Source organism: Sphaerodactylus townsendi, linkage group LG03 (genome assembly GCF_021028975.2).
Source record: "Sphaerodactylus townsendi isolate TG3544 linkage group LG03, MPM_Stown_v2.3, whole genome shotgun sequence".
Taxonomy (NCBI): domain Eukaryota; kingdom Metazoa; phylum Chordata; class Lepidosauria; order Squamata; family Sphaerodactylidae; genus Sphaerodactylus; species Sphaerodactylus townsendi.
The window spans coordinates 12,355,099-12,379,058 of record NC_059427.1 but is presented as its reverse complement, the minus strand read 5'-3'; the positions used below and the strand labels follow the sequence as shown (position 1 = coordinate 12,379,058).

The 23,960-nt window shown below is 47.0% G+C and overlaps 2 protein-coding genes across 2 annotated transcripts in view; one reads left to right on the top strand and one right to left on the bottom strand.

Moving 5' to 3' along the window:
• The window catches only part of LOC125428885 (zinc finger protein 271-like), a 1,035,007-nt gene that overhangs the window by 463,222 nt on the left and 547,825 nt on the right, over window positions 1-23,960 (bottom strand). The gene's annotated exons all lie outside the window — the stretch shown is intronic.
• The window catches only part of TNXB (tenascin XB), a 109,298-nt gene that overhangs the window by 49,674 nt on the left and 35,664 nt on the right, over window positions 1-23,960 (top strand). Inside the window, exons 19-22 of the mRNA XM_048488722.1 lie at window positions 10,611-10,883; window positions 11,500-11,790; window positions 14,295-14,588; window positions 16,079-16,363. Coding sequence (XP_048344679.1) covers window positions 10,611-10,883; window positions 11,500-11,790; window positions 14,295-14,588; window positions 16,079-16,363 — 1,143 coding nt within the window. The remainder of the gene's footprint in view (window positions 1-10,610; window positions 10,884-11,499; window positions 11,791-14,294; window positions 14,589-16,078; window positions 16,364-23,960) is intronic.

Here is a 23,960-nt window from a genome sequence, read left to right as displayed (position 1 = left end):
CCTAGAAAATAAGACATTAGCGCATCTTTGGGAGCAAAATTTAATATAAGACACTGTCTTATATTCGGGGAAACACTGTATAATCTGACTCTGCTGAGGGCCAAACTAGATCTTTCAGCATCCACAGGGTCAACCAATGGAGGCTGACTCCGTTTTAGACAAGAATGTTGTCCTTAAAAATGTCGTGATGGCTTAAATCCGGATCTGGCCAACAACAGCACAACGGGTGGGAGCAACATCAGAGGAGGGGTTTAATATCTCCATGGCTATGCTTGTAAGCCTTCCGGGGACATTTTTAGAAGAAGAAGATTTGGTTTTTGTACCCCACTTTTCTCAACCTTTAAGGAGGCTCAAAGCAGCTTGCCATCACCTTCCCTTCCTCTTTCCTCCTTCTACAAGGCCAGCCACCTTGATGAGGTAGATGGGGCTGGAGAGAGTTCTTTGAAAGAACTACATGATCTAGTCTCCCGTGGGTGAAGCTAAACTCCATGGCACCTCCAAAATGTCTCATGAACTACAACAACACAAGCCTTTATTGGCATACAAAACAGGACAAAATTTTAAAACAAAACAAGGTTAAGAAACACAGTTAAAATTACTTAATTTCCAGTATAAAATTTTTGGGCAAACAGTTCTCACAAAAAGAGCACATCAGGAGCTCTCCTTCAGGAGACTGGGTCTCTTTATAACACTCTTAAGCCACTGAGAACATACTGCTGTAAGAAAAAATGGGAATTCATGTATTTTATGCTGTATCTTTATTGGTATTTAGGGTGCATACAAACAGAGAACGGCCAAGTGTTCTCCTAACTCGTGAATCTCAGGACTCATACTATTGAACAAACTCCCTTTTTAGGAATAACGCTTCTCATATTCATGAATCCATAGATTCCCCATCAGCCCCTGCCAGCATGACCAATTGGGGCTGATGGGAATTGTAGTCCATGAACATCTGGAGTGCCATAGGTTTGCCACCACTGGACTAGCCCAAGGTCACCCAGCAGGCTTCATGTGGAAGAGTGGGGAATCAAACCTGGTTCTCCAGATTAGAGTCTGCCACTCATGGGCCCCTTCCGCACACGCAAAATAATGCGTTTTCAAACCATTTTCACAACTGTTTTGGTAAGTGGGATTCTTTGGCTATTCGCATATAGCTTTCCAAAGCATAGCATTGAAAGCAGTTTGAAAATGCATTATTCTGCATGTGCGGAATGAGCCATGTAGAGGAGAGGGGAATCAAACCTGATTCTCCAGATTAGAGTCCACCACTCTTCACCACTACACCACACTGTAGCACACAAACCATTGGTGTGACCAGGCATGTCCCGTAGCCAGGAAACATATTGATCATGGACTCTGTGCTCTGCCAGCCCATCAATCTCTCTCGCCATTGCTCTTTTTGACAGCTCCATCAACACAGGCGACAGAGGACAGGACGTCCACGCCACAGCCGCAGCCTGACCTGGGAGAGCTCTCTGTGTCCCATGTCTCCAGTAACTCCGTCCGCCTGTTTTGGAACATCCCGCTCGGGATCTTTTGATCTCTTTTCCTACTGGCAGTAATTGCCAAGGGATGCCGAGGGCAAGCCCTCCCACCTCCCAAGCAGTCTGTGAGCAAGTGAGACTCAGCGTTCTATTGTGGGATGCAACCAACCTTGTGCCCTCCTACAGATACAAGTTCAATCTATATGGCATCTCTGGACGCCAGCGCTTCGGCCCAGCCTCAGTCTCTGTTGTCACAGGTCAGCAGATGACCCAAATTTGGGAGCTCAGAAAAAAAACTAATCAGGCGGCTCTTTCTATCATTTCACTTTTCTCCTAGGTTGCAGGCAGCTCTGGCTTGATTCTCTCTCCCCGTCCCTGCCCCAACTAACCTCTCCCTAACCTTTTAGTGTCAGGTCTCCATTATGAAGGAATGTAATGATGGTGATGGGATGGATCCAGTGTGAATTGCCTCGAATGAGAGTTTCTACCTTTCAGGAGCTGATCTTTGTGTCTTCCAGGTTTCCATGGGTTAATCCAGGACAATGTGTATTTCGTCAGGATTTGCCGAATATTCGCCACAAACGTTTTCATAGCAAGCCCTAAACTACTCCTTTTAAAAAAAGAAAGCCAATTGTTTTGACAGCCAATTGGGAAAACATATAGGCAGGATCAAGCCTTTCAGAGTTTCTCTTCACATTTCTGTTGATGTGTTCATCTACCCGATATGATACCTAAGTAAAAAGGGGAAAAGCCTTTTAGCCAATTGACAAGAAAGAGAAGCCTCCTCAAGTTATAGCATATTTCTAACCCTTATAGCAATTCAGGAATGCTAAAGAAAAGAAAAGGAACTTCATGAGGTCTCAGAAGTCTGAGAGCACAGAGTTTTGAATGCAGCTGAAGCTTCAGAGTTATCAAAATCTATGCGAGGGACATTGTGCCGGCCAGTTAGTACCTCTTTAAGGAGGCCTCAGCTTTCCCTTTGACAAAAGTTGCAATTGGGTAATTCACTCGCAGCACTGTCCTGAGAAAGTGCCAAGTCTGCCAGCTGCTTCCGATATATCCTGGGATGAATTCTGGAAAGATTGGTTAGCGCAGATGTGCAGGCAAAGTGTCTGAGGTCCACCCCAACTTTGTGTTGTTTGGCTGCAAAAGTCCGATTTCTGGATACTTGGCTTATGGTTTAATCATTTGTTCACTTCAAAGGTTTTTATTTTACCTTCCCACCCTTCAGGCTTTTAAAGGCCACTTTCAACATCTGGATAGCAACATCTGGATAGCAAGCATCAGGGAACAGGGCCAGGGATACACCTGCCACATATTTTTTTTCCATAGACAGCTGGTCTGATGACCTTCAGAAATGGCACAAGCGGAGGGGGTGATTGAGTTGTCCTCCTCCCTCCGTGACAAATGTCAGGGGGCCTTTCCCCACTCTCTTGGATCCCCCCTATGCCGCGCGCTGCTCTCAGCACGCGGCATCCCAGGTGCAACATTATAAAGCGACTCCGGTAGCGTCACGCCTCTGCGCGGGGTCATCAAAAGGTGCCTCTTAAGCAAGAGCAAGCCATGGGATGCCAAGGCGCGCTGAGGGGGCTAACAGGCAGCAGCGCCGGGCTGCTGCGCTGTCGCCACCCCTGTCGTGGGGAGTGCCAGGGGACCCGGCGCGACTCTCCTCAAGTAGCACGGGGCTTAAGGTAAGTGGGGAAAGGCCCCTGGTTGTGTCAGTGGTGCACACATGGCAAAAAGCCCCTCTTCCCCATAATCCCTTGCTGTCCAGGATTGGAACTACAGGTATGACTCTGGTCTGCTACAGGATGCAGTAAAATTTCTAGGTAGAAAATGAGGTAGTGGTCAACTAACTTGGTCCCTCTTTAAGCCGGGAGGCTCCTTGTCTTCTAGTAGGGTTGGAATGGGTTGTGTAACCCTACCCATTCTTTGTTGATTTTAAACATTGCGTTGCCAATAGACTTGATCTTAAATTGCCGGGGGGGGGGTGTTTCGTGTGAGCAGAAATTTAAAAAAGAGTGTCTACCTGCAGTTAAAAAGTGATACAGTCCATTCTGCCTCCTTCAGAATCAACTCTTGAGTTCCATCTCCTCATCCTACTGCAATGCGTAGACCAGGCCAACAGTATCCATTGGAATCCCAGGGAACAGAGCCTGGCCCATAATTCATCTATAGACAGCTGGCTGTTCATCATGACATAAAATACATTCTCTTCTACATCCTCTCCCCTGGTGTCCCCAGTTTCTCTCTATAGCTTGTTAGCATGTGTTCTTGGTTTTTCTCCCCCCCAGCAGCAGGTACTGATTTGACGAAGATGATAGCATTCTCGCATCAGTCACTTATTCAGCTTCTTTCTTTCTTTTAACTCTCACAACAGCAAAGCCTCAGAAGGAGACTGAAGTTGGACCAACTGGGAACCCTGTACACTCGAAACTGAGGGGCCACCCATGAAACTGAAACAGTCTGGCTTTGGGCAACCCTCTCTCTCTGGCCTCTGAGGTCACCCAGAATAATCACCTCAGCCTCGTCTCTCGTGGAGTGTCCCTTCAGGAAGCTTTGATTCCTTCTCTGTCCAGTACAAGGATGCCGAGGGAAGACCCCGGGCTATTCCTGTGGGAGGGGGATTCCACGAGGTCATTGTACCCAACTTGGCTCCCTCTCATAAATACAGATTCAATCTCTATGGTATTTCTGGACACCAGCTGCCTCGACCCATTTCCTCTGGCTGCTGCAGTATAGTGGGACAGGGTCAGCATGGACTGCTTCCTAGAGGGAAAAATGTAATTCATTTCTACTTTCTCATCTCTTTAAACTAACAAACATTACTATTGGTTTCTTTTCCAGGCGAACATCTAGTCTCTGAGACAGGCTTGAAGAATTGCTGTTTGTATTATTTGTTTCTGTCATTATCTGTGAGTGTCCTTCTCCTGAAAGTGTTTGACAGAGATCTGTGAGAATGCAGAGAAAGAGTCCAGGATGGCAGGCACATTCTGCTTCCTCCAATTCCCACCTTTAATCTAGAACCACCCACAGGGGCGTATCCAGTGGTGGGATTTAGCAGGTTTGCACCACTTCAGTAGTACCTGTTGTTAAAATGGTGCTTGTTAACAACCAGTTGTTAAATTATTTTAATCCCACCACTGGGCTGATTCCATTAAAAAAAAAAAAAAACAGAAAAAATGGTGCCCAGGACAAGCTGCTAACCTGAAATTGCACCCCCACTCCCCCCATTAGAATTTGGATATATGGTCTTCCACATCTCGGAAAGACCATCTCTTCAGCAACCAGGTCTACTAATTATTTCAACCGTAGGTAGATCAGCTCTCTGGATGGCTGGTCTACCCACCATTAAGAACAATTGGTAGACCTGGTCTCCCCAGAGGAGACCAGGTTTCCCCCTTGCTTTCACTTGTGTAACCAGCTCTCCAGAGGGTCAGTCTACCCACTGTTAAGAAGAATTGGTAGACCTGGCCACCCATTACTTCTTAATGGTGGGCACTTTGGCCCTCTGAGCTGCAATAGCTTTCTGCTTTGCAAGTTTCTAGTTCTTATGAGTCTGAAAATCCATTTGAATAGTAGTGGCTGGGCTTCAGATGTCTAAATATTGCAGTTGACACTGTGGTGGAAGTTAATGCCTCTATATTGAAGAACTAACTTCCTGTCAGCAAATCCCTCCATTGGAACCCTGAGAGAACTTTTGAACCCAGAAGTGGCAAATGTTGTTTTCAGTTTTTTCAGAAGGAAAGGCAATTGTCATTGATGAACTTCATCCCTGGAGAAAGGGCTGCCATGAGGCTGATTGGGATGAACATTTTGAAATAATAAGAAAAAAACCAACAGTAACAATACTGGCTAAAATATTTACACATACATTTAATTATACACTTACACCAATAATCACAGTTGCAAATGACCCAAATGGGATGAGGTCACATGAGCAACATTTTGTACAAAACCAGCTTATAACGGTCTCATGTGAGGGGATTGCAGCCAGTAACGACTTACAACTTTTTAATCAGTAAAAGTTCAACGATAACTAACGACAAGAGCAACATTTTACACATCATCATCATCATCATCATCATCATCATCATCATCATCATCATCATCATCATCATCATCATCATTATTATTATTATTATTATTATTATTATTAAATTTTAATAGACCGCCCTACCCCCGAAGGGCTCAGTGCGGTTCACAAACCAATCAACATTTGAATACAATGAGCTAAAAACGATCATGTATTCAGAAGCTTGTAGTCAGTAACACCTTGCAATTTGAAATAATATACAGTGGGCTTAGCTAAATTGGAAGCCGAGATTCGGCCAGGATCTGCCCTGGAATATTTGAAGTCAAGAGGATCCTTGAGTTTTGCTTCCAACTCTGTGTGAATACCTTCTCAAATCTCAGAAACCAGAAAGATGACTTAATATTCCGTGGACAGGAGGATGACATTTGTTGAAAAGGAAAGCGAGTTAGTAGCCTTCGGGGCTTTGAATGAGAACGTGTCAACAATAGCTGCTTGTACTTGAGGTCTGGCTGAAATACATTTCTTGGGTTGGGGCAAGACTTTCGGTATCCTGCCAAGCTTTTAATGAAAACCATGCCACTGTGTGCTCACAGTACAATCCTAAACAGAGTTGTGCCCTTTGAAATCACTGGGTTTAGAATGGTGTAACTCTGCGTAAGATTGCACCATAGGTATTTGTTTCAACCACCTCTCTGGCTACGACCCAGAGGAGCCGGGGAAAATGTGAAAAAAACCACACAGGATAAATCAGACGCATGAATAGAAAACTGTATCCATTTGATCCTTGTGCATAATTTATATAGGTAGCATAATCCAGCTTTTCTTGGCATTTCTAGTTCCTGGACACAGTACTTCTTTCAGGACCAGAAGGGCACAGCCATGTTGGCGGGGTTCGCCTGTAGCAGTACAATGTGCATGATCTTTGCATGTCTCTTCTGGAAATTCCTTCCTTCCCTGCTCCACAAGGAGGAATTGAATCAGCATCTCCAGGAAACCTCCCCTGAAAAAGCTCTGTTCCTTTGATTTGTCTCTCAGGGTCCTTCAATATTTTTCTCTTCCTCTTTTTTCCCCCCCTGCAGCTACAACAACACCTGCTCAGGAAGTAGATGGGGAGCCAGAGCTGCCCACAGGAAAAAGTACTCGGCCCAGCCTTGGAGACGTCACAGTCTCTGAGGTCACTCCAGATTCCCTCCTCCTCTCCTGGAATGTTCGGGAGGGTAATTTTGACTCTTTCCTCATCCAGTACAAGGATGCTGCAAGGAAGTTCCAGGTGCTGCCGGTGGATGGAGCCATGCGCTCTCTCCACCTCTACAACCTCACACCCTCCCAGAGATACGAATTCAGCGTCTATGGAATCTCCGGCCACGAGCGTCTTGGGCCTGTCTCAGTTGATACGGTCACAGGTCAGCAGCAGGGGTCCGAGGGTCTTTGTGGTCTCCCTTCTCTTGGGCTGCTACCGTGTTTCCCCGAAAATAAGACAGTGTCTTATATTAATTTTTGCTCCCAAAGATGCGCTATGTCTTATTTTCAGGGGATGTCTTGTTTCTTCTCTGTGTGGGTTCTGTTCATTTGACATGCTTTTCCAAAACAAAAAACTTTGCTACGCCTTTACCCTTTTGGGGATGCCTTTATATTTCCTCGTGACTTTAGGCAAAACCCTCTACTTCACGCTTCTTATTTTCCAGGGATGTCTTATATTTGGGGGAACAGGGTACTTGTTTCCTTTGGTTGCTTTGACAGTCTACAGCACATTTCCTTGCCTCTCTTATTTCAGTCATTTATGTGTTTATTTAAACATTTATATCCCACCTTTCCATAGTTACAAACATGTTTAGTTCAAAGCAAAAATAAAATGGCGAACCCCAAATCTTTCCCCCTCCCCACCCCGCCCCTTAAAGATGCCTGCCATTCAAACTCCCTCAGGAGATCTGGCAAACAGGCAGGGCTTGCGGTGCCTCCTGAAGATCTTTGAGGAGAGGTTCCGTCCAGAGGTGGGATCCAGCAGGTTCTCACCAGTTCCCGAGAGTGGGTTACTAATTATTTGTGTGTGCCGAGAGGGGGTTGCTAACTGGGTCTGCTTTTCCGTTAGAAATTCCATTAGGTCCAAAAATCATCAAGTCCTGTTGTTTCCTATGTGACTGGTTAGCGAAGGTAGAAAACGGGATAATTCTCCCTGTTGGGCTGTTTTAAAAACATGTTTTAGAAATATGGTAAAGCTCCTTGTTTAAGGAAAGTATCCTTCTTTTGATTTCTAGAAACAAAATTAAATATTTGAAAGTATTAAGTATTTGACAGGCAGTCAATTAGAGGAGAAGTAGTTGTTTCTGATGGCAGTAGACAATAGGACTTGCTATAATGTGTTTAAATTATGAACTGAAAGATACCAGCTGGAAATTAGGAACTTTTTTTTTACAGTAAGAGTTTTTTATAGTAACAGAGAAATTATTAATGCCCCGCCCCCGGAATGCCCGGCCACGCCCACGTCAGGTCTCAGCCCAGCTCCCATTGGTGTACAGGCTAACAGCTTCACTGTTTAGAACTCCCACCCCACCATGGGAACCTGTTACTAAAATTTTTGGATCCCACCACTGGTTCCTTCTCAACTCTTTGGGGATCCCATTCCACAGAGACAGAGCAACGATGGAAAAGGCTTGGGCCCTGGTCAGTGTGCCAAGTGGGCTCCCCTAAGTGGTGGACAAGCCAACAGATGACTGCCTGGTGACTGTAGTTGGTGCATTGGAACTAGGAGTAAAAGCCCATTTCAAGGGAAAATGAAATTGGCTCTTGTGGAGGGTGGGGGAGATGGTCTTTTCCTGGCTGGTCATCTTCTACCAGCCTCCTCCTGGCAGTTCTCCCGCCTCCCCGCAACTCACTGTTTGCATTGGCTGGCTGGGAGCTTCCTGTGAGGCTCGCAGGTGGGTTGGTGGGTCTGGGGTGGGAGTCCGGAGGCCAGGGCTACAGACAGGAGAGCCAGGTTGGTGGCAGAAGGAGGGCGGGGAAGTGACTGGGGAGGGGGGTGTTGCAGTACATGGAAAGGGCAAGTGGGGGGAGGGATGGCTTTTGGAACAGCATTCATTAAAGGTAAAGTGTGCTATCAAGTCTCAACTGACTCATGGTGACCTCATGGGATTTTCAAGGCAAGAGGTTAGCAGAGGTGCTTTGCCATTGCCTTCCTCTGCAAAACAGCCCATCTTCCGTGGTGGTCTCCCAGCCCAAGTGAGTACTCCCAACCCACGTTGGGCGCCAATTTGTAACCTCTAACTGTGGGTTCTATGGGGCAGAACTTGGAAGGAGTTGCAACAACTAAATTTAAAACAAAATGGTTTACTTTTCTTAACAAAATAACACTTATTAAACATTAGCATTTAACATTAACACTTCACAGTCCTGTTGAGTTGCATTTCAAGTCCTTCTATTTACAGTCTTGTCATGCCAAGTCCAATTCTCCCTGCTGGTGGTTGGCTTATGAAGACTTCAGAGGGTTGGTGAACGGGATTCAAGATGATGAAGGTCCCCAAAAGAACTCCCATCAACTATATGCACAGAAAGCCCTGAAACAATACATTCTAACATTTACAATACAGCAAAAAATAAACAACTCCCTTCCCGCTAGTTCCCAACAACTTTGCAGTTACCTTAAACAAGGTGCTAAGAGCTTATAAAGAAATAAATCAAGGTCCCAGCTGGTAGCCTTGCTTCCTCCATGAGTTTTTGCAGCCTCCTGCTGCTTGAGTCTCCACCCCTTTCTGCTGAACATAGGGGTTCCATCTGCTCATATCAAGCTATTCTGGGCTATTAGGTCTGCTGTGAATACAGGCAGTAAGACTGGATTTTTTGAACTTCTAAAATCTGGGGAGCCATTTTGATGAGGAAGCACTGCCCTGCCACTTCAAAGACCTATAGACTGATCTTTGTACGGATATTTCTGTAGTGCAGAGCCTGACAGTCAGAAATGTAACCAGGGAAATTCTTCAGGACAAAGAATTGTACCCTTTCCTGTGGCAGTGGTTTTCAAATATACTATACCTGCTTGAATGGAAAAAGTGTCCACACTATAAACTGCAGCTGCCATCACTAAGGGAAAAGAGATGGACAATCTATCACTTTCAGAGGCTTTTCTACAATTATTGCTCTTCCCATAAAAGAACCCCTGGCCCCTTCCGCACATGCAAAATAATGCGTTTTCAAACCACTTTCACAACTGTTTGCAAGTGGATTTTGCCATTCCGCACAGCTTCAAAGAGCACTGAAAGCAGTTTGAAAGTGCATTATTCTGCATGTGCGGAATGAGCCCCTAACAATCTTCCAAACAATCACAGGTCTCCTCAGAACACAAGTTTAGAAATTACAGCTAGAAGGCATCAAGCTCTTGTCCATTAGAAGCCATGACAACCCTTCTCTTCCCCCAAACTCTCTCTTCTTACCTCTGAAGTTGAGCAAAGTCGATTCTGATTCGTACTTGGATGGGAGATCACCAAGGTAGTCCAGAGTGACTATTCAGAGACATTAACGACAAACCACCTCTGCTGTTTCTTGCCTTGAATAGCCTATGGGGTCGTCACAATTTAGCTGTGTATTGTCGAAGGCTTTCACGGCCGGAATCACTTGGGTGCTGTGTGGTTTCCGGGCTGTATGGCCGTGTTCTAGCAGCTTCAGATCTAGAGGATCTGAAGATGCCAGCCACAGATGCAGGCGAAACGTCAGGAGAGATGATCCTCTGAAGATGCCAGCCACAGATGCAGGCGAAACGTCAGGAGAGATGATCCTCTGAAGATGCCAGCCACAGATGCAGGCGAAACGTCAGGAGAGAATGCTGCTAGAACACGGCCATACAGCCCGGAAACCACACATCACCCAAATTTAGCTGTGACTCGATCCTTTTTATGACCACCTTTTCCACCCCAGCTTCCTTTGCTGCCAGTTCTCTCCAGCTAGTTGCCTTCCTTCAGCAGCCTCTCCTTCCTGCACAACTAAAATGTTTTGCTTTGTTTTTAATTTTGCAGGGTTCCAGGTCAGGGCAAGATCTCACTTCTCTTTATTTTTCAATTCCGTTTTATTTTTCCTTCTAGCTCCAGAGATATCCCAGGGAGCCCCTGAGGTCACGCCTCGCCTAGAAGATCTCTCCATCTCCGATGTCACCAGTGATTCTGTCAGCCTCTCCTGGGCTGTCCCTGCAGGGGAATTTGACTCAATCTTAGTCCAGTACAAAGATGCAAAGGGCAAGGTTCAGATGCTGCCCTTAAACGGCAATTCCCGTAACGTTACAGTCCCTAACCTGGCTTCTTCTCGCAAATACAAGTTCAACCTTTATGGCATTTATGGCCGTAAGCGTCTTGGTCCCATCACCATCGATGCTGTCACAGGTCAGAACCTCTTGGGAGGAAGGGTGGGGTAAAAATGTGGTAGGCAGATCATCCCTTCAGCATGTGAAACATCTTTAAAAAGAATATATATATATGCAGTGGCATAGGAGGTTAAGAGCTCGTGTATCTAATCTGGAGGAACCGGGTTTGATTCCCAGCTCTGCCGCCTGAGCTGTGGAGGCTTATCTGGGGAATTCAGATTAGCCTGTGCACTCCCACACACGCCAGCTGGGTGACCTTGGGCTAGTCACAGCTTCTCGGAGCTCTCTCAGCCCCACCTACCTCACAGGGTGTTTGTTGTTAGGGGGGAAGGGCAAGGAGATTGTAAGCCCCTTTGAGTCTCCTACAGGAGAGAAAGGGGGGATATAAATCCAAACTCCTCCTCCTCCTCCTCCTCCTCCTCCTCTTCTTCTTCTTCTCTTGAATTGTTTTTGTGTTTCTGTTGCCCAATTAGGACCATCATGATTTCTTTCCAGGTTATTCCGTGTGAGCAAGGAGGGGTATCAGGATTATGTGTCAGTAAGGGAGTAATATCCCTTCCCACTGTGGCCATAGTAGCACCTCACTACATTGCTTCTGACATTTTTAGTGTAGCGACCATCTATCTCTGTTCCAGACCCACGCCCCCAATCGGAGGAACCTGTTCAACTCGGGCTCGGAGAATTGTTGGCTGGTGACATCACTTCTGAATCAGTCCTCCTCTCCTGGACTGTCAAGAATGGAAATTTTGATTCCTTTATCATCCAGTACTACGACGCAGAAGGCAAGGCGCACGCTTTGCCAGTGGATGGGGGATTGCACTCGCTGCGGCTCCACGACATGACACCCTCCCACAGATACAGGTTCAACCTCTATGGAGTCTCTGGCCGCAAGCGCCTGGGTCCGATCTCCACAGAGGCAGTAACAGGTTAGCTGCAGCCCAGTGGTGGGCCAACCAATTTCTCATCAATCATAATGCTTTTTTTTCTATACCAGAAGATCATCCTTTTCTTTCCTTTTTCAGAATGTGAGACTGGGGAGTTCTGTTGTTTTTCTCCGTTTTGGTTTCAGGTTGCCGCTGGAAAAGTACACTATGACAGAGGCCTCATCTATCATAGTGTTATTCTCTTCCTCATCCATTAGGGCTCTTAGAAATGGGGTCCATCCATCTATGTCTTCAGTCTTACAACTGCACATTTTCCTCTCCACATAGGGTTGCTGACCATCAGGGTGGGATCTGGAGAACCCCCAAAATTACAGCTGATCTCCAGACTACAGAGGTCAGCTCCTCTGGGAAACAAATAGCAGCTTCAGAAAGCAGACTCCATGGCCCTATATTCTGCTGAAGTCCCCCCCCCCTAGCTGCCCTTCCCAATCTCAGCTGGAGGAAAGCACGTCCTGTCCTCGTGGTAGCAAGATACAGAGAAAGAGAGAAGGTTCCTGTCAGAGAGGGATAAAGCAGCGTTTCTTTTGAGGAAAAATAACAACTTTGCTTCATAACGTTATAGAAACACAACAGTAAAACTATTGTAAGGTGACCAGATGGTCACCTTCGCAAACTGGGACAGGCGGGTGGGCGGCTGCGCACATGCACACATGCGTGCAGCCGCAAGAGCACACTGCCTTCTGGGGCGCTCCTGTTTCCCGCCCTGTCACAGGGCGGGAAACGGCAGCGCCCCAGAAGGCTGTGTGCTCCTGCGGCTGCGTGGGAGGCTGCTGCACTGCCTTGCGCCCCAGAAGGCAGTGCGGCAGCCTTCCAAAAGCCGGGACATTGGAAAAAACCCACGGGACGTGGGACAAGTTGTTTCAAGGTGGGACTGTCCCGCCAAAAGCGGGACGTCTGGTCAGCCTAAACTATTGTCAAAAATATAAAATATATGTATGTGCTCTTTGGTAGAGCTTAGCAGAGTTGCAAGAAATAACAGAGTCAGAGTCTTTGTTGCTATAACAAAAGGAAAAATAACTTTACTATCTATTAAAGTGCAGTAGAGAAGGTTATATAAATTTGGTCTACTGTCCTATCACTTAGCTGTCTCTCTTGCCTGCCTGCTTGCTGCTTCCTAGAGGATTTCTATAGAACAGTGGTGGCGAACCTATGGCATGGGTGCCAGAGGTGGCACTCAGAGCCCACTCTGTGGGCACGCGCAAACAGAGTGCCCGCCCCCCCACATCTAGGCTGGCCTGGGCCGCTGGGCTCGATTATTTGCATTAAACCTAAGACCTAGTTTTGGGGAAGCAGTGTAGGTAACCCTGATAAGTGCTGTTAAACCCCACTGGTTTTCATGAAAAGAACTAAAGCACGACCCTTTACCTGGGAGTAAGCTTGGTTGCTGGCAATGGGGCTTGCTTCTGAGTAAACCCTCCTAGGGTCGTGATTCACCCATTGGAAGAGTTGCACGGTTGCTTCAAAGCAAAGCCACCGACTACCACCAAGCTTTACTCCCCAAGTAACGTGACGCATTTCTCGGAGCCAACCGTTTTTTCTAAACTAAAACCTCAGTATTCAGGTTAAATTGCCGTGTTGGCACTTTGCAATAAATAAGTGGGTTTTGGGTTGCAATTTGGGCACTCAGTCTCGAAAAGGTTCGCCATCACTGCTATAGAAGGAGAAGTAGTTAACTATACAGACTTGGTGGGATTCAAACATTTTAACAACAGGTTCCGATGGTGGTGGGATTCAAATAATGACTGTTAAAAAGTATTAAAAAATATTTTAAATATCACTTTTTAAATTTTAAGTATTAAAAAATATTAATACTTAATAAAAAATATTTTAAGTATTTAAAAAGTGATGTTTTAAATTTTAGCAACAGGTTCTACAGAACCTTCGGAACCCCCTGAATCCCACCTCTGGATCAGGCTCTGTAGCTAACTAGCCAATAGCTATTCAGTATGCTAATTAAGCTGTGACATCATCAACTACTTAACTTGCAAAGTTAACCCTTAGCTTACTTGAGTGACTTATACTTGCTAAATCACAACAAAAACGGTAGAAAGAGAGGCAGTTGGCATCTTTTTCTGAGGAGAATGTGACACTCGCTGACAGGAGTGCCAGAGGGGAGGGGCTAGTCCTGGTGGGGACATTCTGAGCAAACAGCCCCCTCTCTCCAGAAATAGTGAACACTCTATGCAAATTAGGCACCAGAGCCATAGAAAGGAAGGGATGCACAGGTCCTGACCTGTCTATCCCTCTAGTTCTCTATAGTTCTTCTCTGGAGTCTGATTCTGAGAGAGAGTGCCAAGTCCTTCACTTCTAACAAAAAACGACTCACACATTGAAAAGCACCAACGTTAACTGACTTAAAGCCCCTTTGCTTACAGGTGCATCTGTTCAATGGAGTGGTTTGTGGGGCTTCCCCCCATGCCCCATCTTGTTAAGGGAACATTCCTATCGTCAAAGCCAGATTAAACCCCTGTCTCTTTCTTCCCCAGCGTCTGCAGCCTCTAACCAGGTAGTCCCTCCACGGCCCAGTCTTGGTGAGATCAAAGCCTCCAATGTCACCGGCACGTCTGTCCACCTGTCCTGGAGTGTTGTGTCGGGGAATTTTGACTTCTTCACTATCCAGTACCGAGATGCAGAGGGCAAAGCCCAGTCGTTGCGTGTGGATGGACGCTCCCGCGAAGCCGTCATCTCCAATTTGGCACCTTCTCGCAGATACAAATTCAATCTTTACGGCCTTGTTGGACGGAAGCGCCTCGGCCCCATTTCCACCGAAGCTATCACAGGTCAGAGGCCTCAGATTCCCTAATTTAACCCCCACCCAGTGGTGGGATCCAAAAATTTTAGTAACAGGTTCCCATGGTGGTGGGATTCAAACTGTGGCATAGTGCCAATGGGGCTGGGTGGGGCACGACGGGGGCGTGGCCGGGGATTTCGGGGGCAGGGCATTCCTGGGCAGGACTGTGGCAAGGACGCAGCCGCTGCGCCGGTCCTTGGGTGGGAAACAAATGCACGCAGGCGCAGGCTGCCATGCACACCGGTGCACCTCCTGCTAGACTGCTTCAAGTTCTGCGTGCTACTGCTGAGAGGAGGGGCGTAACGAAGGCAAAAATCACGTGGCAAAATCACCAAATAGAAACCCCCTCTTGGCACACACAAATAATTAGTAACCTACTTTCTGGAACCTGTGAGAACAAGTTGGATCCCACCTCTGCCCCCACCCCCTTCTCTTGAGAATCAATGTCTTTGAAGTGGCCTCCACGTGGGGCCTTAATATAGTTCTCTGTGAGGTTTTCTGTTCCCGTTTTAAAGAAAGTATCTTATATCCAGTTTTTTTCATCATGATCCTTGCAGTCTACAGTTTAAAGCTCCAGCCAGCCAGGCTGAGCCCACTGTCAAACGAAGCAATCTGCTGACCAGCTCCAGCTTTATACTGTTGGCTGTGCCCCCCAAGATCCACCTCTGCTTCCCCAGACGCCATCTCTGAAGTAGAGATGGGATCCAGCAGGTTCTCACCAGTTCCCAAGAGTGGGTTACTAATTATCTGTGTGTGCCGAGAGGGGGTGACTAATTGGGTCTGCTTTTCCGTTAGAAATCCCATTAGGTCCAAAAATCACAAAGTCCTGTTGTTTCCTATGTGGCTGGTTAGCGAAGGTAGAAAACGGGATAATTCTCCCTGTTGGGCTGTTTAAAAAACAAGTTTTAGAAATATGGTAAAGTTCCTTGTTTAAGGAAAGTATCCTTCTTTTGATTTCTAGAAACAAAATTAAGTATTTGAAAGTATTAAGCATTTGACAGGCAGTCAATGAGAGGAGAAGTAGTTGTTTCTGTTGGCAGTAGATGATAGGACTTGCTATAATGAGTTTAAATTATGGACAGAAAGATACCAGCTGGAAATTAGGAACTTTTTTTACAGTAAGAGTTTTTTACAGTAACAGAGAAATTATTAATGCCCCGCCCCCGGAATGCCTGGCCACGCCCCCGTCGTGCTCCACCCAGCCCCACTGGCGCTACGCCACTGTTTGAATCCCACCACCATGGGAACCTGTTACTAAAATTTTTGGATCCCACCACTGCTCTGAAGGTCCGGTGAAACTTGGTGGGGAATCAACAGTATACAGCTGGAGCCAGTCAGACTCAATGCTCTGTTTGACATTGGGCTCAGCCTGGCTGGGTCAAGCTAAAAGCCTGCAGTGTGAAGCCAAGCCCAGCATTGAGTAGGGTCACCCCACCTCTGAACCTGATTCACAATCTCTGCATTCTCTGTCCGTTCTAGCTCGGATGGTGGAGCCGGAAAAGCATCCCAGACTGGGGGAACTGTCCATCTCCGAGGTGACCAAGGATTCCGTCCGCCTCTCATGGACCATTGCTGTTGGGAAGTTTGACTCTTTCCTCATCCAATACAAGGATGCCGAGGACATGCCCCAAACGTTGCCTGTAGACGCTGACTCCCGCTCATTTGTCGTGCCTGGCCTTCAGCCTTCCCAGAAATACAAGTTCAATCTCTACGGTTTTTCAGGTGGGAAGCAGATTGGACCCGTTTCTACTGATGCTGTCACAGGTGAGTGACCTGGATGGGACTTTACACCTGTTTTGACTTCCTCTTTCCCAGTTCTACAGAAGTGTCTGTGAATCACTTTGCTTCTTGCTCTGCTTTGTATCTGTTTTCTGTCTGCCCGTTAGGAACCCTGGCTTACACTCAAAAATGTCTATTAGGGGAGAGGTTAAAACATTTAGAAATCATGTTGTATGTTTTAATTTGTGATATGGAGCTCACACTCCTTACTTATACAGCGTTAGCACAATAAAGTTCTAGAGACAGTTGCTTACTGAATATAAGGTTTACTAGCTATAAAACAGGGAAGGGTAACTTGGATAGAAAACAAAAAATATCTTTCCAACTAGCTAGCTCCTTCAGCCAGCTTGCTGCTTGACTATCACATGGCTAACAAGCTACTAGAGAGCATGTGCAGAGAGTAACAAAGAATATATATCTATAGTCTACGTGTAGATCTGCATGTAGCCCATGCCGGGTCTGCTTGACCAATAGGTATCAATTACCTGGTCACTGACTTCTGCCCTCACTAACTAATATAGCATGCAACAATTAACTCCTTCACTACTGGATTGGGTGAATGGCACTTGCCAAATTCTAGCAGATCATCAAATGTGATCAGGTCCTTCTTGAAAAACCCACCCTATACAAAAGTGGGCAGGTTACTGAGGCATAAGCTGCTGCTAGATAGCTGAGCCCCAAGAGCAAGCAATTTCCCAGCCCCCCCCCTTGATCAGAACCCCTGCCTAGACAAGGTGAAGAGTGGCACAAATGCAGAGCATATATTTAAGTAAGCTCTGCAGCACTGGGGCTAACCTGGAGCTATTCGATAAGCAGCCCACTGCCCTTCTCCTAAAAGCCTTGCTCCAGTCTAAGAATTCCTGTAAGCCTTCCAAATCCACACCTCCCATGAGGAATTAGTTCATTTTGACCATCTCCTTGACACTCGCGGTTTTTGTGCTAGGCATCCCTAGAGTCTGCACAGCTTCCTGCAGCGATTGCTTTAAGAAGTAGAAGTGGAGGAAGCCATACCTCTATGGTGGAGGACACAGCTGTGGAGGCTTCTCTGGGGAATTCAGATTAGCCTGTGCACTCCCACACACGCCAGCTGGGTGGCCTTGGGCTAGTCACAGTCCTTCTGAGCTCTCTCAGCCCCACCCACCTCACAGGGTGTTTGTTGTGAGGGGGGAAGGGCAAGGAGATTGTAAACTCCTTTGAGTCTCCTACAGGAGAGAAAGGGGGGGATATAAATCCAAACTCTTCTTCCTCTTCTTCTTTGTATCTTGCCTCAAAAACTACAGGATCACCATAGTTTGGCTGCAACTTGATGGCACTTTACACACAAAATAGGCAGTGTGAAACATCTCTGCTTGAGACCCTTGAGAGCTATTGCCGGTCAGAATAGAGCAAGCGTTCCCAGTGTGGTGCATATGGGTGCCATGATGCCCCTTCTATACCTTTCCTAGTGTCCACCAAGGGCTTCTGATTTGTTCTTGGAGATTTGATTGAGTGTGCAGATTTCAGTGGCAGCTGCCACCTACTGTTAGTTTAATTCTCTCTCACATTTCTCTTTCCCAGTGTATTTATTTAAATTACCTTTCTTCTCCACTGCGCTTGGGTTTCCTTTGTGTATATGGCTCTGCCTCCCATGGGCGCCATTTTGTGGTTGGGTCCACCTTCTGTGTCAGAATTCCAAAAGAGCCCCCCAGCTCAAACAGGTCAGGAACCCCTAGATAGAGTATACTGATCTTGATAGACCCATGGTTTGCCTGTGTAAAGGGCAGGTTCATGGATGCCCTCCTATTCCTTTATTTGGGGACACTTCTCTTCTTGTCCTGCCATTGAACTATTAAAGGGCTTTGACCATCAGGAAACTGGGTTCTTGGTTTGAACCAGATACAGCCTCAGCTCTTTAGAGAAGAAACTCCAAATTACCTTCCCCTTCTGTGCCATAGTGGAAAACATATAACGATACATGGAAGAATCCTCCATTTGCTTCCATTTTAACAGTATTCCAAAATCTAATCCATACAGTAAGCCTCTTTGTCCTACAAAGTGGCCGGACCTCATCCCGTTGAGGGTTTTAAACGGAAGAAAAATGAAATTGTTCTTTCCAAGGCCCTATTTTATCTCCCATACTTTGGGCAATCCTGTTTGGACACCGACCCCAGTCCTTCATCATCCCTGCGTCCCTGGTCGTTTCCTGTTATCCTTGAATAAGCAAGGCTGTTCCCTGACAAGGCAGTCCAAGTTGGCACAAGGTCATAGAAAAAGTGCAGAGAATGATTGAGTGACTGGAGCACCTTCCTTATGAGGAGAGGCTGCAGCATTTGGGACTCTTTAGTTTGAAGAGGAGACGTCTGAGGGGGGATATGATCAAAGTCTATAAAATTATGCATGGGGTAGAAAATGTTGACAGAGAGAAATTTTTCTCTCTTTCTCACAATACTAGAACCAGGGGGCATTCGTTGAAAATGCTGGGGGGAAGAATTAGGACTAATAAAAGGAAACACTTCTTCACGCAACGTGTGATTGGTGTTTGGAATATGCTGCCACAGGAGGTGGTGATGGCCACTAACCTGGATAGCTTTAAAAGGGGCTTGGACAGATTGATGAAGGAGAAGTCGATTTATGGCTACCAATCTTGATCCTCTTTGATCTCAGATTGCAAATGCCTTAACAGTCCAGGTGCTCGGGAGCAACAGCCGCAGAAGGCCATTGCGTTCACATCCTACATGTGAGCTCCCAATGGCACCTGGTGGGCCGCTGAGAGTAGCAGAGTGCTGGACTAGATGGACTCTGGTCTGATCCAGCTGGCTTGTTCTTATGTTCTTATGTTCTTATGTCATCAAATGAACGGTGGGTGGGCTGGGGGTGGGGAATCCAGCCTGGATCTTCCCTTCTATCTTCAAGACCACCTTGACCCTCAGAAACTCAACTACCATTCATGGCAAATGGACTTGTGAGCCATAAAAGCCCTCATTCCTCCACTGAATGATTTGCTGCGAGTGTTCAAGGAAAACCATAAGAAACAGTCAGATCCTTGGTGGCTCTAGCTGTGTGTTGTCTACTGTGACAGGCAGCAGATACCCCACTACCTGCTACTTAAGTGCCAATGCCAGGGCATGCAAAGCAGGTGCTCAGCCACTGAGCTATGGATATCTGCATTAACTACAGTCCTTCCGAGACCATATGGTGCTGCTTATTTATTTATTTATTATATTTGTATACCGCCCTCCCCGAAGGCTCAGGGCGGTTTCCAACAACATAAAAATTTAAAACATCATAAATATAAGTTAATTAAAATACATAAAATTTTAAACTAGAGATGGCTTCAGCTATTCTATTCCCCCTTTTATGAACCCACGGGAGGCCAGATGTTTACTTATTATTGCGGTTGATATCATCCCGGCTGGCCAAATGCCTGGCGGAACAGGTCCGTTTTACAGGCCCTGCGGAAACTTTGTAAATCCCGCAGGGCCCTGATCTCACCTGGAAGCCTGTTCCACCAGGTAGGGGCCAGAGCCGTAAAAGCCCTGGCCCTTGTAGAGGCCAGCCGGATCGCCTTGGGGCCAGGGATCACCAGTAGGTCCACCTCCGATGAACGGAGGGGCCTAGAAGGGCGATATAGGGAGAGACGGTCCCTTAGATATGCAGGGCCAAGGCCGCGAATGGCTTTAAAGGTCAAAACCAAAACTTTAAACATGACCCGGTACTCGATTGGCAGCCAGTGCAGCTGGTACAGGACTGGCGTAATTCAGTCCCTGGATGTTATCCCCGAAAGGAGCCTGGCTGCCGCGTTTTGCACGAGTTTCAATTTCCAGATCATGGCCAAAGGTAAGCCCGCATAGAATGAGTTGCAGTAATCTAATCTAGAGGTGACTGTGGCATGGATCACAGTGCCCAGATCAGAATGGGAGAGACACGGGGCCAGTTGCTTTGCCTGTCGCAGATGGTAGAAAGCTGCCTGGGCTGTCTGGGTGACCTGGACCACCAATGATAGAGATGGATCCAGAGTCACCCCCAGGCTCTTGGCGGACGAAGTTAATTTTAACGTCTCGCCAAGAAGGGTAGGCAGGCCAAAGGCCACCGGACACTCCCCCCGGCCCAGCCACAGGACCTCCGTCTTAGTGGGATTCAACTTCAGCCGACTTGCACTCAACCAACCAGCCACAGCATCAAGACAACCAAATCGGACCATTATACCAAATCGGACCATTAAACTATCTCTTGGCCATAAGTGTTGCCTCTGAGGGGTAGCAGCTGTCAAGGGTTTCAAGCAGAGGAAAATCTTTCCGGATGCCTGGGGCCAGAGATCTTCTAAGGCATAGGTGTCAAACTCATGGCCCTCCAGATGTTATGGACTACAGTTCCCATCATCCCCTGCCAGCTGGCAGGGGGTGATGGGAACTGTAGTCCATAACATCTGGAGGGCCATGAGTTTGACACCTGTGTTCTAAGGGGAGGTGCCAAGTATCCAACCTGGAACCTTCAACTTGCAAAGCAAGAATTCTGCCATATAAGACTTCCTTCAGAGGCAGCGTGGTGAAGTGGTTAGAGTGTAGGACTAGAACAGTGGTGGCAAACCTTTTTGGCTTGGTATGTCAAAAATTTGGATACTGCTTGACTTGACAGCACTGGATCTTCTGTGTGCAAAGTACTTGCTCTACTACTAGGATTGCCAAATCTGGGTTGGGAAACTCTGGGGAATTTGGGAGCAGGAGATGGAAATTGAGGAAGGAAGGAAGGAAGGAAGGAAGGAAGGAAGGAAGGAAGGAAGGAAGGAAGGAAGGAAGGAAGGAAGGAAGGAAGGAAGGAAGGAAGGAAGGAAGGAAGGAAGGAAGGAAGGAAGGAAGGAATCTTAACAGGTTATAAAGCCAGAATCCACCCTCTAAAGCAACCTTTTTTTTCTGGAGGAACTGGTCTCTGTAGTCTAGAGATCCATTGTAATTCCAGGAGATCTCCAGGCCCCACCTGGAGGTTGGCAAGCCTATCTACCATTGAGCTATTGGCCACTGTTGGCAGATTACTGCCCAGACAAGCAGCAACACACTGAGAATTAAAGGTAAATGTTTATTAAGGAACTGTACTCCAGATAGGAAAGAGGAGGGACAGAGATGGGCTGCCGCTACCTTGCTAGCTGGGGGCAGGTGTGTGTGTGTGCGTGCGTGCGAGTAAGAGAGAGAGAGAGAGAGAGAGAGAGAGAGAGAATACTAAACTTCCAAGAAGAAGCGGGGAATTAGAGCAGAGAGTACCTTGTCTAAGGACAGATGAGAGATGACCCAAAGAAGAAGAAAAAGGAAAGTTTAGATTTATACTCCACCTTTCTCTCCTGTAAGGAGACTCAAGGTGGCTGACAAGCTCCTTTCCCTTCCTCTCCCCACAACAGACACCTTGTGAGGTAGGTGGGGCTGAGAGAGTTCAGGAGAACTGTGACTAGCCCAAGGGCATCCAGCAGGAATGTAGGAGTGCGGAAACACATCTGGTTCCCCAGACAAGCCTCTGCCACTCAGGTGGAGGAGTGGGGAATCCAAACCTGGTTCTCTAGGTTGGGATCCACCTACTCTTAACCACTACACTACACCACCTGCTCTTAACCACTACACCACCACCTTACAGCCCTATCTAGCTGTGAAACATACAAGAAGACCACCAGATGGTTTCTGGAAATAAAGCTTTATTATTATCCTGGCAGGAGAAAGGGGCTCAAGGCACTAACATTCTCCCTAGCGATGCACTCCAAGGCCACCAGGCATTTCTCCAATGAGTCGTTCTAAAACACAAATCATTTATATACTTATATAGGGGTATGCGTATGCTGTTCCCTATAGGGTTATTCGCAATCTTGTCATAAACTGATTGGTTTCTTGTCCCTCATACACCGTGTTAACTTTATTACACATGGCAGAGCTTGACACTTATGGGTTCCTAGCAAGCAAAGGATACAGAAGTCAATTGCTGATTATCCATTAGCTCTTATATATGATCCACATAGCTGACTGCTTGCCTGCCCCCTGCTGAGTCATCTTCTCAGGCTGAATTCCCACAGAAAATTTAATCTAGATACAACCGAGTGTCAAAAGAATCAGCACCTTTTCATCCAGGTTCCAACATCCTCACTGCAGCATGTTTCTAGTGAAGAAGTCTAGACCTGCCCTTTGGGGGGGGGGGGGGGCCTGCTGTCAGGGGTGCAATTGTTAAGCTAGTAGCACCAAAATTTCAGAGTATCTTTAGGAGACCCTCCTGGTGATGCCACCCAGGTTTGGTGAAGTTTGATTCATGGGAGCCAAAGTTATGGACCCTCAAATGTTTAGCCCCCATCTCCTCTTAGCTCCCATTGGAAATAATGGGGGATGGGGGCACCCCCTTTGGGAGTCCATAGCTTTGGACCCCATAGACCAAACTTCACAAAACCTGGGTGGTATTAGTAGGAGACCCTCATGATGATACCACCAAGGTTTGGTGAAGTTTAGCTCATGGGGGCCAAAGGTATGGACCCTCAAATGTGTAGCCCCCATCTCCTATTAGCTCCCATTGGAGTGTGTTTTTTCAAAAAGGTGCATATACAAGTAGGTCCAGAAAAATCCTGTGATAGGAGGGGGAGGCGCAAGAACGGAATTGATCTGTCTTCTGCAGTTCGGCAGTGGGGAGATCGCGAGGAAACCTGGATATTTCGGGCGACTGTCCCAGGATTAATCGCTAGTGGGAAATCGCCCTCAGTATCAGAAATCGCCCTCAGCCTTAGCAACTGCACGGTGCCAGCTTTATCGCCTTAACCTCAGGTTAAGAGCTCGTGTATCTAATCTGGAGGAACCGGGTTTGATTCCCAGCTCTGCCGCCTGAGCTGTGGAGGCTTATCTAGGGGATTCTAGATTAGCCTGTGCACTCCCACACACGCCAGCTGGGTGACCTTGGGCTAGTCACAGCTTCTCGGAGCTCTCTCAGCCCCACCTACCTCACAGGGTGTTTGTTGTAGGGGGGAAGGGAAAGGAGATTGTAAGCCCCTTTGAGTCTCCTGCAGGAGAGAAAGGGGGGATATAAATCCAAACTCTTCTTCTTCTTCTTCACACTATAAGCATTGTTACTTCCAACACTATTGACCTCTATAGAAGACAGAACATATGAAACTGCCTGACACGAAATCAATGCCCTAATCTCCCCCATACTCCACTTCTACTCTGAGTCATGCCCTCCAGACGAGCAGGCCTCACTCAAAAAGTGTTTGTTTCACTGAGCCATGGGGCCTGGTTTTGGATTCAGCCTTCCTCGCCTTGGCTCAGAATGAAGGGACCGGCTCGGAGCAACAGCCGGCCTTTGTCAAAAGGAGCCGGGGCCCACCAAGTGCAGAAAATGTGCGAGGAGATTAATGGCTGAAGTCAGGCCTCTTGCTAATGGCCCGACAAGCAGCGAAAGGTTGTGTTTGGTAAACAGCTCGAAGAAAAATGAGCTGGCACCGTGCAGTTGCTAAGGCACATGACAAAAATGAGCCGTTGCATGCATCGCTGCTCTGTGTCAAGGCCCACAAAGTTTGTGAGGCTGGGAAAGCCAAGGGATGTGAGAATCAGTCACGACTTGAAGCAGCAGCTGGAACTGCTGGCCTAAA